Below are 15,170 nucleotides of genomic sequence, written 5' to 3' on the forward strand. Positions count from 1 at the left end.
TGAGGAGGTGGAAGCACTGATGAACATGATGAATCACAGTCTACTTTTGTGAGCAATTACTTTATCCCTCATCAACCTGTTTATTTCTGACAGGCTTGAAGATTTATACATAGTTTTGTAATTTGTGTAAAATCAATAAAAAGGATGAGTTTAGACAGCTGGATGGCCTGTTTTGAGAGCAATCTCATTAGGTTGGGGAGTTTTGTGAGTGAGCTGGCAGGAGAGGCAGGAGAGAGAGAGGAGAGGTGATGACAGGCAGCAAAGGGCCTGGGTTTGGATTTGAACTCAGCTGCTGTGGAAAGGACTTACGCGGTATGCACTCTACCAGGTGAGCTATCAGGGTGCCTCTGGGTTTTCCCGAGGGTGTCAAATGTGTGTGTTTGTGGCTTAAATCTGCTGCTGTGGTCGTTGAGTGAGGATGTTTGTTCACTGGAAAAGTTTATTACTGAAAAAAGTTTGAGAGCCAATAAATTAGACAGCTGTGTTAACTTTTGAGAATTAGAAGGACTTTAGTTTGAGAAATGTGTCACAGGAGTTGAGGAGAAATGGAACCAGTATCAGACTCTTTAGGATGACAGGTTTAGTTTTATTACACTATCAGCAACAACAGTACTAATGACACCAATAGCAGCAGGAGTTTTGGTAGCAGTAGCATTCATTTACCTTGTCAATGAGTAATCACTGAATGATGATTTGTCTAATAATTTAATTTAATTTGATTGATAGAGCATACCAAAATTGCCTGCTCTCGTCTTTCACTGTGGGATGTTAGGTGGAGTTGTTTGAATCAAACACTAGAAAGCATGAAATAATCAGCCAGCATCCTGACTAAGAATCAACCTGAGGGCCGCTGTTATTGAGCAGTTTCCCAATCAAATTAAAGTCCACCATTCAGGCAATAACTCAGTTTTACTTGTGAAACTTGCAAAAAGGTATTTTCTTTGGCAAGATCAGTTAGATATTTTAGATGCTAGTCAGTAAGTAATATTTTTGGCCAAATATGTGCAGGTAAGAAGGCCAGGAATGCATGGCACATTAGCAATGAACAAGAATGGATTTAGAGAGAAATGAGCCTGTATCAATCAAATACATTCAGTATTAAATATTATTAGAACTAGAATCTATGTGTTCTGTAGACTTTCAACAGTGTTTGACTGCATTCACAGAGATGTGCTTGCCTTTAAACTTCTGGAAGTGGGAATGGATCGTAGACTATGTGAAGAAATCCAGACTTTGCAGAGTTGCCCAATTTGCTTGTGTTGAGATCAACAACGTGTTTGCTGACTGCTTTGATGCACCTTTTGGACCAGAAAATAGTAATTTACTTTCTTCGACCCTGCTTACATTACTTCTGAATGCCTTAGCTCTGCAGATTAAGGAAGCTAATTTAGGCACATGCTTGGATAATATTAAAGTAGGTATTTTATTATACACAGATGATATATATTTTTTCTGCCTGAGTGAATTAGCTCATTTCTTGGTAATTGGCTGGTCACCTTTTTCCCCATGTTTTGAAAGACATCAAGTGAATTGTGCTTAGGTTTCAGAGGATTAAATACTTGTGAACACCTGTGTCCAGACATCTTTCACAAGCATTTGAACACAAGAAATAAACACAAGATGCTGATCCAGCATCACTGATCTAGCATTAAAATATATATTGTCAGCTTTCATTTTTTTCCCTAATTTTATAATTTTATCTGTCCTGGTAGTTTTTTTTTTTTTTTTTTTTTTTTTGCTAATTTTGCCATTTGCTTTTCCCCATGTTTGTGAAAGAAAGTAAATGTGCTGTTATTTAGTTCCAACTTTTATTTTGTTTCTTGAATTGCTCCTTGTTTTTATGTACCTGTACAATTTGTCTATATTGTGCTATTTTAATCCATTTTAATAATTTATTGTCTGCTTTGTTGTTTTTAATTATTTTATTCCTGAAAAGCACTTTGTTGCATGTGTTAAGATAAGGGTTATTGTTAAGATAATAGGGAGGCAGGGAGGCAGTAGTACTATAGCAACTGTACCATAAAAGTCGATTTTTTTTTTTTTTTTACTTTTAACAACTTAAATACTCATGCAGGCATCAGATGTTTTGAGCTGTGTGTTTACTTCATCATATGACAGTAGCAGTAACAGTGGTGGTACCTGGAAAGCTCCCTCTGATATGCTGTGCAGCTGGTTGTTGGCCAGGATCAGGTGCCGCAGGTTGACCAAGCCCTGGAAGTGTGAGTCATCCAGCGTGGTGAGCCGGTTGGCGTCCAGGTGGAGCGCATGCAGATCCTGCAGGTCAGCAAAGGCGTATGGCCGGATCTGACTGATGGTGTTTCTGCTCAGAGTCAAGTGGATCTGCACAGACAGGAGGAGACACAGGGATCATTTTCAAGAAGAACTTTTCAAAAATACTGTACATGTTTGTGAAAAGATAGTAACTAAACCATTATCTGTAAAAAAGTTTGTCCACCAAGTACCCAAGTTACCTACAATTCTTTAAAAGAAATTGCGATGAGGAGGAGTTGCTCTAAGGTTGTTGTTGTTTTTTTCACTTTGACAGTGCTGGGCTAAGGACTCTCATTTTAAAGTCTTTATGTTAAGCTAACAGGAAATGCTATCCACAGGAGTTGAACCACTGGACATACAGAGGTGAAAATGGTATCCAAAATCTTGTCTCAGTCATATGTTAGAAAAAGGTGTTTTGCCTAAATGTTGGAGTATTCCTTTAAAATGCAACATAATTTTGTTTTCATTCTGTGCCAAGACTAGGCATCACTTTTGCATGGAGTAGATTCCACATTCTATTTATTTTTTTTTTAAAAAAAAAGTATTATCATTATTTTTTTTAATTATAAAACTTTTCTGAATCTTATCTTTTTGCCTGCTAGGCTCCACAGGGAGGTCAGAAATCGGAGTCAAACAAAGAGCAAGGATTCAGTGTTTTGCTCTCAGATGGACAGACACAGTATGATTGAATTAAACGCAGCTTTCAGCTCTCAAGACAGCCTCTAAGCACTGAGTCAAACTGTTGCCCATTTTCATTAACAGTTAACAACAGCAGTAGCAATTAATACTGGCGTGCAGCAGGTCAGCTTCGGCATGGACAAAGAGACAAGATAATGGAAACTAAGGCAAAAAATAAGGACAAAAACAAGGCGGTCTGATTAGTGATAGTGTTTCCGGATTAAATCATACAGTGGAGAGTTGAGTGATGAAAAATCTGCTAATGCTGTATGTGGCACACCAAAAAAAAAAAAAAGAAAAAGAAAAAGAAAAGAAAAGAAAGAAAGAAAGAAAAAGCAAAGACACAGAGAGAAATTCTACTATTAATATCCAACAAATATCAATCAGCACCCACACATTTCCAAAACCATTTTGGAGCGGCTCTGTCATCACTGCAGACATCTGTGGCATTCTGCCACGCTCGCTGTCAAATGATTAAAATCTCATTTGCCTTGTTTCGACTGTCTCTGAGCAAACATCAGTTGCGTTGCTGTGATCACAACGTATTTTTCAAACAAGCGATGGTTACCGAGGATGCTGAGGACGTTGCCAGCTATGATAAGAGTCTCTATTTCAAGTTTAAATATTTTGTGCACTCTCTGCAGCAAAGATGTAAGAATGTAACTCCCTCCATCTACATCTCTATATCATGAATACAGTGGAATCAGCCAGTGAAATCAATAAGACATTGTAGATGCTCCTCAATCTGTTCACTGGAGGTTCCTTGTGATGTGTGCCCTCGGCGCAGAATAAACACCGGTGCTTCTCTTTCTTGTTATTTTCAGCGGAAAGGTCACTCTGTTACAGTACGGATTTTTGACAGCTCTGAGAGCTTCTCGTGATTTTTTCTTTTGTTGTTGACACATTGAGATGCAGGCTTTCTGTGTTGGTGGAGAGAGAGAGAATGATAGCATAATAACAGCAAAAGAGCTTTTTTCTAGCTGAAGACAACTGCTTGTTGTTGGCTGTGGTGATCCCACTTGGAAAGTGGTGACACAATTATGCAGGTTTTAAATCCTAAATATAAAACATGCTTAAAGGCCCAAGGCTGTTCACTTTTCCAGGGTTTTATTTTAATTGTTGATATCCCCAGCAAGATGTATTTGTGGTTTTGAGTACCTGTGGTCTGCTAAATATAGTTTCACAGCTCCTCTCTCTTGCCTTTCTCCCGGAGCTCTGGCAGCACGGTTCGTTTAGCCAATCAGAATAGAGAATCAGCACCTCTCCACTGATTGGCTGACTGTTTTCTGAGTGACATATGGTCGGGCCAATCACAGGCAAGTAACTGAAACCTACGCTGCTCACCAGAGCTCACCGGTACTCACTGGTAAACGGGAATTATCATCTTATATAGATCTATATTATGTACGATTGACATGGCTACCACTGAGCGTGATGTTATACGACCGTACATGTTTGAGCCCGACTCAGATCCCAAACCACAGACGGCAGGAGACACCGTACCACCTAAAATCCGTTTATTACAGGATGTTTCAGAATGATAAGTAATGTTTGTTAAATATGTTGTAATGTTAACAAGCAAATGTCTCAGTATGGAGTAACGCTAATCAAAATAATAATGTCTGGTAAAAGGTAATGTGTTTTTACAAAATGAATGTGAAAACTCCATTGACGTAACAACAATCTTAGTCAGTATTCGGCAATCCAGTTAACGGCTATAACGCTATCAACGGTACTAATGAAAAACTTTACAACTTCTGAAAATGTTACCGTCTTGATGAGACAGAGACAAAAAATCACGTACAGGTTGTGGAGGTGACGTTGGTCCAGACAATGTGGGGACAGCAGTATGCTTTACCAACAGTTTCTTCGTGAAACTGGCATTGTATTGTATCAGGTTGATAAAATGTGTGTTTCTTTTGGAAGACTGTGCAATGAAACATTAGTTTCCTTGCATCCGTCTATGGCGCAGCAACGTTTCTTCAGCATGACGCTAACTTGTTGGCTTGTTGCCTGGGAAGTGGAGGCGGGCTGGCTAGTTGAGGTGGGTGGAGTCGCCCTCTTTATAACATCACAAAGAGGTGGAAGTGCAATCCGCTCGTTTTACAGGGAGAGTTTCAAAGAACGGGCTGTGTGCACTTCTCCGTTTATCACAGGTTTAATGCATGGGACAGTTTATGTGGCCTTGAGACCTCCCCTACCATGTAAAAACAACGAAAATTGCATTTTTCATGCCATGGGGCCTTAAAAACTATTGGAGCTAAACACCACACATTACCATGTCCTTTTCAGGCTGATTGGCCTGAAAAAATAATCGCTACTTTGTTGACCTGTGACAAACCCTCCCACCAAGTTTAATGCAAATCCGTCTGGTAGTTTTAGAGAAATCCTGCTTAGAGATGGACAGGGGTGCTAACCTAACCCCCTGCCAGACGTTTCACAGAATAATGTTATTTCTAAAACATTATCCCTTACTTATGGGTATGACTGAGCCAAATGGGCAGAAAACACAGCTGAGTTTTGTAAGGAACACTGGACAACTAATAATCATAGTGGTAACCATCAGCAAGGTAATAGCACAGCAAGAAAAACTGCCAAGAAAGCTTGCTTTTTGGCAACAGCAAGAGGTGGCACAGCAACACATCAACCTCGCTGACAGAACAGCTGGAACTTTTCCTTGACCGACTGGATCGCTTGGCACAAACTACCCACTGTATAAATCAAAATAAACATAAATATGGAGGAAAGAACACATTTTTTACTACTGGAAAAAGACAGAGATTTGTAGTGGAAGGGAGCTCTGACCAGGCTGGACATGTTGGCGAAGTCACGGTGCCTCAGCGTGGTGATGAAGTTGTCCATTAGCCGGAGCTCTGCTGTCTGCCGGTCGATGTTGGGTGGGACAAAGAGGAGGCCCGTCTTGGCGCATAGCACGGTGTAGGATGGCAGCAGGTTCTGGCAGGTGCACCGCTTAGGACACAGCATGGAGGAGGAGCAGGAAGGGAGGGAGGAAAGGAGGATAAGCAGGAGGAGCAGGATGGGGGAGAGGAGCAAGGAGACGACATCCATGTCTGCTCTCCTGAAACAGAAAAGAAATAAACACAGGAGTCAGTTTGGGTGTTAGAAACCTTCAGAGTTGTGAGCTGACCTCCAGGGTTCCTATGCAGTTCCAATTCTCTCATGCTACTCCACATCTTAACGTCTTGATTTGATTTAAAGCTCTCAGTGTGATTCATGCTGACAGTCTTCATCTTGGCCCCCTCTGCCACATCACTGCAGAGGATTATTTTTATCAGTGACAGAATGTCAGAGTTAAGAGGGCTCAAAAACAATAAGAAAAAAAAAAACAAACAGAAAATGTGCAGTTAAATGCCTATTGACATAGCAGAACAATATTTAACCAAACCTTTCCCAAATTTTTGAATAGTTTTTCCGACTTATATGGAAATGGCCAAATTCTTCTTTGTACTTTGTCCAGACCTTGTGTCAGAAGTCCAGGTTTCAAAAATGTGTATTTGTAATATGCATAAGTGTTTCAAAATAAAGGCAGGTAAGGATGGGAAGAAATTGGAAAACAAAGAGGAAGAAAAGAGAGAAAGAGAAAGGTGAAGAGCAGAAAAGAAATCAGAATGGAAGATTTGATGCTGATAAAGCCTGTATTATTCTTCTGAGCAAATTGTCCTAGGGAAGTAAAAGCAAAGAGTAGTTATATCAACAATTAAGTCTGGCACACGCGCATGATCACAATCTGCAGAGAACATTAGAGTGCACAAATTATCCTCAGCATGGCTGTCTGTCTCACTTCATAAATTTCACAGATGTTTTTGTACATAAAATTGAGACTAAACGAACTATCCAGCCAAGAAAATGAGTACATTTTCATTGTTGCTGATTTCTACCTCTTCAGTGTTTCTCTATATGCATGTTCAGCTCAGCATGTCCTGAAATTCGCAAAGAGAGTGAATTTGATCATACAGTGGAGAGTTGACTGATGAAAAATCTAAAGAAAAAAGAAAAAAAAAAAAGAAAAAGAAAGAAAGAAAGAAAGAAAGAAAGAAAGAAAAAGCAAAGACAGAGAAATTCTCTGATTGACTCAAGGAGAATCAATTGTGAGTAACAGCGGAGAGAGACTCACTATTTTATTTACAGCACTGAGATATTCACACTGTGCTGCAACTGGGCCCCCGAAACCACATAGAATAGCGAGCAGGACGTCTGCACACACACACCAACACACACACACACCCACCCACCCACACACACACACACACCCACACACACACACCACACCACACCACAGGCAACAGAGCAGGGGGGAGCTGAACAGCAGTGAATAATGGCAGGATGCAATGGCATTGGATATTTTCAGTGGAGGTCTTAAGGAATATTCCAGACCCGACTGAGGCAAAGTGTAAATACCACTGGATTAGAGAGCAGGGAGGCTCCACATGTAGCGGCTCAGCTCCACATGTAGCAGGCAAATTACAATTGAAAAAAGAATTGGAATTCAGAAATTTTCTATGGAAATGATTGGGAATATTGCAAACCTGACGGCAGCTCAGTCAGATGAAAACAGAGCAGGGCAGCTCCAATTACAAAACCAAATCAAACTGCAAATGCAATGCAACATGCTTTACAGTTAAACAAAGTAGAACATTGTTTGTTTGATTTGCCGATTACCAAATAATATAAACTTTGTTTTGCTTAAATTCAGTGATAATTTGTTTATATCAAACTTTTTCCAGAGCAGTATAAATTAGTATCATCAGCAAATAAAACATATTTCAACAAATTAGAAACTTTACAAATCTCATTAATATACAGTATGAACAGTATAGGGCCTAATACTGAACCTTGAGGAACCCCACATGTAACCTTCAACAACTCTGATTTGCCTTCATTTATTTGTACATATTGATATCTGTCTTCAAGATAGCTTTTTAACCATGTATGTGCTGTTCCTCTGATACCATATCTCTCCAGTTTTCTCATTAGTAAGCTATGATCAATTGTGTCAAATGGTTCTCTTAAGTCTATGAATACCCCCACTGTATACTCCTTATTATCTACTGCAGTTGATATATCTTCTATGAGTTTCATTACTGCCATTGAGGTGGACCTATTTGCTCTAAAACCGTATTGATGATCACTCAGTAGATTGTGTTTTTCAATTAAGTTATTAAGTCTTTGTACATATAGTTTCTCCAGAATTTTTGAGAACTGGGAAAGCAGAGAAATCGGTCTGTAATTGGTGAATAGGTGTATATCTCCACTTTTATAAATTGGAATTATTTTAGCTGTTTTCATTTTGTTTGGAAATATACCTGTTTGAAGAGATTGATTACATACATATGTCAATGGTTTAACTATACATTCAATAATATTTTTAACTAATGACATATCAATTTCGGTACAATCAGTGGACTTTTTATTCTTGAAAGTTTTTACAATATTCAGTATTTCCTGTTCATCAGTACCCCTAATAAAGATGGAGTCAGAGTTTGTATCAACAATATCTTCCACACCATCCTTGTCTCTTGGTTCCACAATTTCATTTTTAACCCTAACCCTAACCCTTAACCCTTTTCTAACCCTAACCCTAACTATGAAATCCAGTTGGTGATCACCAAAAAGTCAACCCCTATCAATTTAAATGTTAGAAAAAAGTACATTTTCAGAACAGAAACATAGGGTTGTGTCAAATTTTCTCAGCAGTCATGTCTGGTGCCATCATGGAAGTTACTAAAGAATTTGTCATGCTCATAATTCCACAGTTCTTGGCTACAAAAAGAAAACTTTCCTGAAGCAGCCTGCTGTGATGTGTGTGTAGATCCATTCAGCAACATTCTCAGTAAAAGTGGAGGGTGGGATAAGGTAGATTTGTTTCCAGATGTAACTTACTGTGACACAGTAAACTGTCTTCTATTTAACCCGAGTCTCTAATTTAAAACATGGAGAGTTGCACCTCGACAAGAGCCAGCTCAGTTCACCTAAACACACTGTTAGCTAGCTAAGTAGCCATGATACAAACTGTTAGTTACCTAACAAGCCAGCAGAATAATCATGTTACTGTTAACAAATGAACAAAAGGTAATTTACACCTGGACTATTGAACAATGTAAAACCTGTCAAATCCTTCTTCTTGCATCAGCTTGTCAGGTGTATGTGCTTTTTTTTTTTTTTTTTTTCAGGAGGAGGTCGCTTAGGAGAAAGTAATGTAAGGAATGTAACAAATTAGCCTACTTTTTCTGTTATGTACTTAGTAAAGTAATGTGACTACTTGAAAATAAGTAATAGATAGCCTAATGAGTATTAATTTACATTTCTAACATTTTTTCACCAATAACACTGGTGACAAATTGCCACAGCAAACACCACCTTCTAGTATATGTTAGCTAATGTGCAAATTGTGTTTACAAGGCATAGACCGACTGGCTAACACACCAATGTAGGCTAATATAAACACAAAATCAGTCAGATGGACCAGCAATGAAGTTAACAGGTATGTTACCTGAAAGCTATCTGATTTTAAAAGATAAAAAGTCACTCCTTCGTTGTCATTTTATGGTGGTCTGATCTTTTGTAATTTCTTATGTTTTTATTTTTAACCACTTATCCTCAACCTTCTGATGCCTTTCCCTACATTTTTTGCCATTCTTATAGATTCTGCCTTTGCTTGTTATTATGTCTTTTTGTGAGGCACTTTGTAAATGCTGCTTCTGCAGAAGGGCTTTACAGAAGTTTCACATGTCTGGGGCCAAAAGGAGAGTTTTCAAAAATGTGGTCCACTTGAAAACTTTTCAAAAGCATATCTATTTTATTTCTTTACTCCTTCAGATCCTGCTAACACTCAATCTCTCTCTTTCTCTCTCTGTATGGAAATATCTCTAATCTCAAAAGATCTGTATTCCCCCTCCTCCTCTTCCAGCCATCAGAAAAAAATATGATATATGGGACTTAATCCTGCTGTTCTTCTTTCCATCTCCACCTTGGTTGTTATTTTTCTGTATCCCACTCTCTATCATCTTTCAGTCTTTTTAAAGAAATTATTTTCATCCTGCCCTTTCTCTAGATAGGCACACTATTTTCTCTCCATTCCACCACCGTCCATCAGTTTATCCTCTCTCTTCATTTTCTCCAACTCTCACAATCTTTTCAAACAAGCCATGAGAAGCATTCCAGCATCAATACATCACTGCCGTATTAATTTAGAGTCATTAGTGTAATTACTGTAAACAAACCAATCAACCTGTCAGGATGCATCAGTGGACAGGACTATAAATTGCAAGTAGAAGCAGAAGTTATGTTACTTTGCTGATATTTGACTGAGTTAGTAGAAAGTACCTCATTTAAAATGTACTGGGAGTAAGTTATTTTCTCAAAACACTAACTTGTGATCTTTTCCTTGCAGTTATAAAAGGATAACAGAACATGCTTCAAACTATGAAGTGAGGACTCTACTCCACACTTATTCTACATTTTTGCCAGCTGAGTCTAAATGATCCTCACTCCAATCAATCATCTACAGTTTTTCCATTGTGCGGCTTTTATTGTGAAATTGGAAATGACAAAAATTAGAACCAAAGTAGAAGTAATTTCCTCTTCTCATCTTTGCTCATCTTTGCTCATCTTTGCGCGTTCATTGTGAAAGGTTCCACAACCTGTCATTGATCAATTGTTCTCAGTAATGAACATAATTTAAAATGTACGTAAATGTAAAATTACTGACTTTAATTTATTGACGTTATAGTGATGTGTAAATGTAATTAGTTACTTCCACCTCTGATTCTAACCAAGTTGTGAATGTGTAGCATGCTCACACTGTAAAAGTGTGAAAATACAATATCCTCAGCTGTCACCGTACTGTACATACTCAGTTCACCAAGTGTTTACTGTCTCACAATGCAGGACAAACCATAAAGTAAACAGATCAGCTCTCACCATCAGGACTGTCTCTGTAGCGCAGTGACTGTGATACACTGAGCTGATCTCTGCATAGCAGAGTCAAGATTTCATGAATTCTGCACTGATGAAGCTAAAAAAAAAAATGGAAGAAATTACATTCACATTCTCTGAATCTCACACAGTGGCTGTGTTCAGAAGGATGCTTTGGAATATTTCACACCATGAATTAAGTGGACAGAGCTGGTAACCCCAAGCATGTAGGGAGGGTGAACTGGGAACATCTGGCTGAGAACGAAGATCCTCAACTCATACCTCCAGAGGAGCTTCTCCCTGAACCCGAGGGAGGTTTTGGACATGTCTGAATGGAGTCTGAATGGACTCTGTTCAAAGCCTACATTGTTGATGCGGCAGCTTGGAGGTGTGGCCCTGGGAAATCTTACTCTAGGGTGCTGGAAAGGAGGCTGATTGTCAAATCTCAGATTCAAGAGAAACAATGCGGATTCTGTCCTGCCTGTGGAACAGTGGACCAGCTATTCACCCTCGCACAGATACTGGAGGGATCATGGGAGTTTGATAATCCATTCTACATGTGCTTTGTGGATTTGGAGATGGTTTATGACCATGTCCCCCGGTGGGTCCTGTGGGGGGTGCTGCAGGAGTATGCGGTACTGGTTGTGCTGCTGTAGGCCATTTGGTCACTGTATAACCACAGTGAGAGTTGTGTCCACGTTCTTGGCACTAAGCTAATTTCCAGTGGGTGTTGCCAGGGCTGCTCCTTGCCTCCAATTCTATTTGTAATCTTCATGGACAGGATCTCAATGTGCAGTCGCTGTGTGGAGGATTGTTCAGTTTAGTGACAACAGGATTGAATCCCTACTCTTCACAGATGATGTATTCCTGTTGGCTTCATCAGGCTGTGACCTTCAGCATGCACTGGGGTGGTTTGCAGCTGAATGTGAAAAAGTTGAGATGAGGATTAGCACCTCTAAGTCCGAGGCCATGGCTCTCTGCCAGAAAAAGGTGGTTTGCCCTCTCTGAATTGGGAGTGAGCTACTGCCTCAAGTGGAGGCATACTAAATGCCAAAACAATAGGCTACATCAGTGGTTCTCAAATGGGGTACTCATATCTCTAGGGGTATGTTGGAATACTATGTGAGATTTTTTGGTTTATGTATTTGTGTGTTTGTGGTTTAAATCTTCTGCTGTGGTTGTTGGGTTAGACTGCAAACAAGGCATTAGAAGTGGAAAAGAAACAAAAACAGAAACAAAAAAATATCCACAGTGTTTGGTTGTTGTTTCAGACACTGATGAAGCTGGGTTGGATGTCTGCATATAGGCTTTTTTTTCTCCACCATTTTTTTCCACTGGTCAGGGTGTACTTGAATATTTGAATATTTCAAAATATTTCAAAGGGCAACATTATTGAAACAAGTTTGAGAACCTCTGGGCTATACTGTGAAGATTAGTATAAACTATTTAGTACTTGTATGTTGTGTGCTTTTGTGACAGAGAGAGGAAGTGTTGCCATGCAGAACAACAGCTGTTTGACCACAAAGTGAAAACCAAGATGTGTCACCATGCTAAGTGGGATAGTAGACAGTGGTAGCAGCAGTGGAAACATCATTTTTTACATGTTTACGCTGTTCAAGGAGGGCAAGGAAGGCTGATGGGGTCTTATTGGGGTCTTTACTTTGAGAAACACAAACAATACCACAGCTGTGAGATCGAGGCTGGCAGTCACTGTATCAAGCTTTCACAATTAATTTGACAATTGATGTTGAAAGCTGTGACATGCTGCAGCTTTAATAGGTTTCTGCAGTAGAAAGTGGGGAAATTTGATGCCGGGTCTCTTAAGGGCACCAGTGCTGCAAGAACAGCCTCGATTTGTTTAGTCAGGATGGCTTGATGTGAGAAAAATGCAAAACAGCTCTTTTTTCCCCTGACTGCACTTCCCCCTTCACTTCATCAAACCATCCATCCCTCCATCCTTGCATCATTCATCCATACATCCTCATCACTCTTCCCCCTGTGAGAGGAAATGTAAAGCTGCTCTTTTTGACTCCATCTACCTCTCCTTCCTGTATTCTTTCACTTCTGTCATTCCAATTCTCTCCCACTATCCTTTTAACATTCTTTTCTCTCTGAGTGTGAATGCAAAGTGCTTCTCCTTTCAGTTGCATCAATCCCTTTCTCCACCTCTTTACTTCTCTGCCCTCTTATCTTCCTATCCTACTCTTTCTGTCCATCACTCTTCATTCTCTCCCTCTTCAGCTGTGTCTTGTAATCTTTCTCTTTCCTGAAACATCCTATTCTTCCTCTCTTCACTCTTTCTGAACCACCGCCTTCATCTCCATCCCTCTCTTTCCCCTCTGCCATTTTCCACCTCTCAGTACAGAAACCTAACCCACCACCCTTCGTTCTCTCTGTCTACTTCCTCTCTCACCCATCAATCCCTGCTTCCTCCCTACTTCTAGGAGTAGTTTTAAATCACTATACTTTTACTTTTACTTGAATAGATTTGTGAAGAAAAAACTGTACTCTTACTCCGCTACTTTAGGCTACATTGAGCTCGTTACTTTTCTTTTATTCCCCCCGCGTACGGATCATTTTAATGTTTTATTTTGTTAGAGAGAGAGAGAGAGAGAGAGAGAGAGAGAAACATCAGCCATGCTAAACCATGTGACTGTGTTTCACCAATCAAACGTAGCCGTAGCTGTGCACCCTCCTCATGTGACCATACTCAATCTCAGCGGTGGGAGTGGGACGGGAGTTTACAGTTTTTTCACAGTCAGTTGGAGCAAATCAAATGAAAATGGCAGAATCAGCGGTCAGCGGGTCATGTCTTCCTTTTAACTAAAAGACGTTTTTGTTCCTTTTAATCAGACATAGTGATGTTTATTTACCTTGACAGTTTCGGAGGTAACTTCCTCCTTCAAAATGCGTCCAACTGACAGCCAGAGTGGCACCTGTCAGATCCGGCAGACCTGACCTGACCGGGTGGCCGCGCACACTGTGCGGTGCTGCGGCCGGTGCCGGGCGGCACCAGGTCTGCCGGATCTAACGGGTGTGCCGTGCATACAGATAATTATTGGATAACTGCTCGAATTTCATATCTCGCCACCGTGTATGCCTCTCTGCTCTGCCGCTCTGACCAACTGAAGTAGCAGCACCCAAGCAGCAGACGGACGTCACTGACGTAATGACGGTAATGTTTTCAGCAAATCAACAATCAGAGAAAATATAACACATCAGACACTGGAGTGGTTTAGAGCCTATGTAAGACTTGAGCTTGTTTATAGTCACAAATGAGTACACGTGATGAGTGGAAAAATTTACAATAGAAAACAAGTCAGAGTTGGCATGAGATTTCTCTCTTGAGTGTGAGAGCATGAGATTGAGGCGGAATGCGTGACTGTCACGGCCAATGCGTGAGAGTTGGCAACCCTGCATTGTTTAAGCGGTCTCGAGTGATTGTATTTATCAGCACTGGAGTTATCGGGAGACTTTCGACAATGTCCATGAATGAAGGGGAAGAGAAATATGACAGCTGCCTTGGAGATGCTCCGGAACCTGGACATTTCATTTATTTATTTTTATTTATTATTTTTACTATTTATTTTACTTGAAGATTATTTTAATTTAAGCTATTTTTGGATTTAATAAATTTAATTGTATTATTTTATTAATTATTTTGTTTTGTTGTCTGTCTGATTGAATGCTTGTGTTAAAAAATAAAGACATTACTCAACAGTTACTCTTGAGTAGTTTTTCCACCAAGTACTTTTTTACTCTTATTCAAGTAATTATTTGGATGACTACTTTTTACTTCTACTTGAGTCATATTATTCTGAAGTAACAGTACTTTTACTTGAGTACAATTTTTGGCTACTCTACCCACCTCTGCTTAACCTCAACCATTAAACTTCAACCCTGGTGGCCCCGTTATGTCATTGCTGCACGGCTGAACTTTGTTCAAACCCCACAGAACTTTACTGTAAATTGTAGTGGAGATCCGGAGAGGTCAAAAGATCCCAAACCTATTCTGCTGAATTCCAGGAAATGAGTCTGAAACGATGCACAAGACATGTAGATCTTTTCTGTTTGATGTAATGCTGCAGCCATAAAACAACGGCATCTCCGCTTTGAATATTTCATGATCCATGGAATGATCCATGGCAACGGCGGCGCATATGCATGCAGCAGCTGGTGGCTCCCTCAATTTCAGCAAAAAGAGGAGGGATTCTCCGTTTTTTATTGCTGAGAATCATATCACTTGTGGGTGTATTACCGTATTGATCTGAATATAAGACGACCCT

The 15,170-nt window shown here is 39.8% G+C and overlaps 1 protein-coding gene across 1 annotated transcript in view; it reads right to left on the reverse strand.

The window, feature by feature from the left end:
* LOC115370000 (leucine-rich repeat and fibronectin type III domain-containing protein 1-like protein) overlaps positions 1-15,170 on the reverse strand; it is a 400,907-nt gene that overhangs the window by 193,364 nt on the left and 192,373 nt on the right. The window contains exons 3-4 of the mRNA XM_030066775.1: positions 5,755-6,028; positions 2,140-2,340 (exon numbers count right to left, since the gene is read on the reverse strand). Of these exons, the coding sequence (XP_029922635.1) occupies positions 2,140-2,340; positions 5,755-6,018 (465 nt within the window). The 5' untranslated portion in view covers positions 6,019-6,028. The remainder of the gene's footprint in view (positions 1-2,139; positions 2,341-5,754; positions 6,029-15,170) is intronic.

Source organism: Myripristis murdjan, chromosome 13 (genome assembly GCF_902150065.1).
Source record: "Myripristis murdjan chromosome 13, fMyrMur1.1, whole genome shotgun sequence".
Lineage (NCBI taxonomy): Eukaryota > Metazoa > Chordata > Actinopteri > Holocentriformes > Holocentridae > Myripristis > Myripristis murdjan.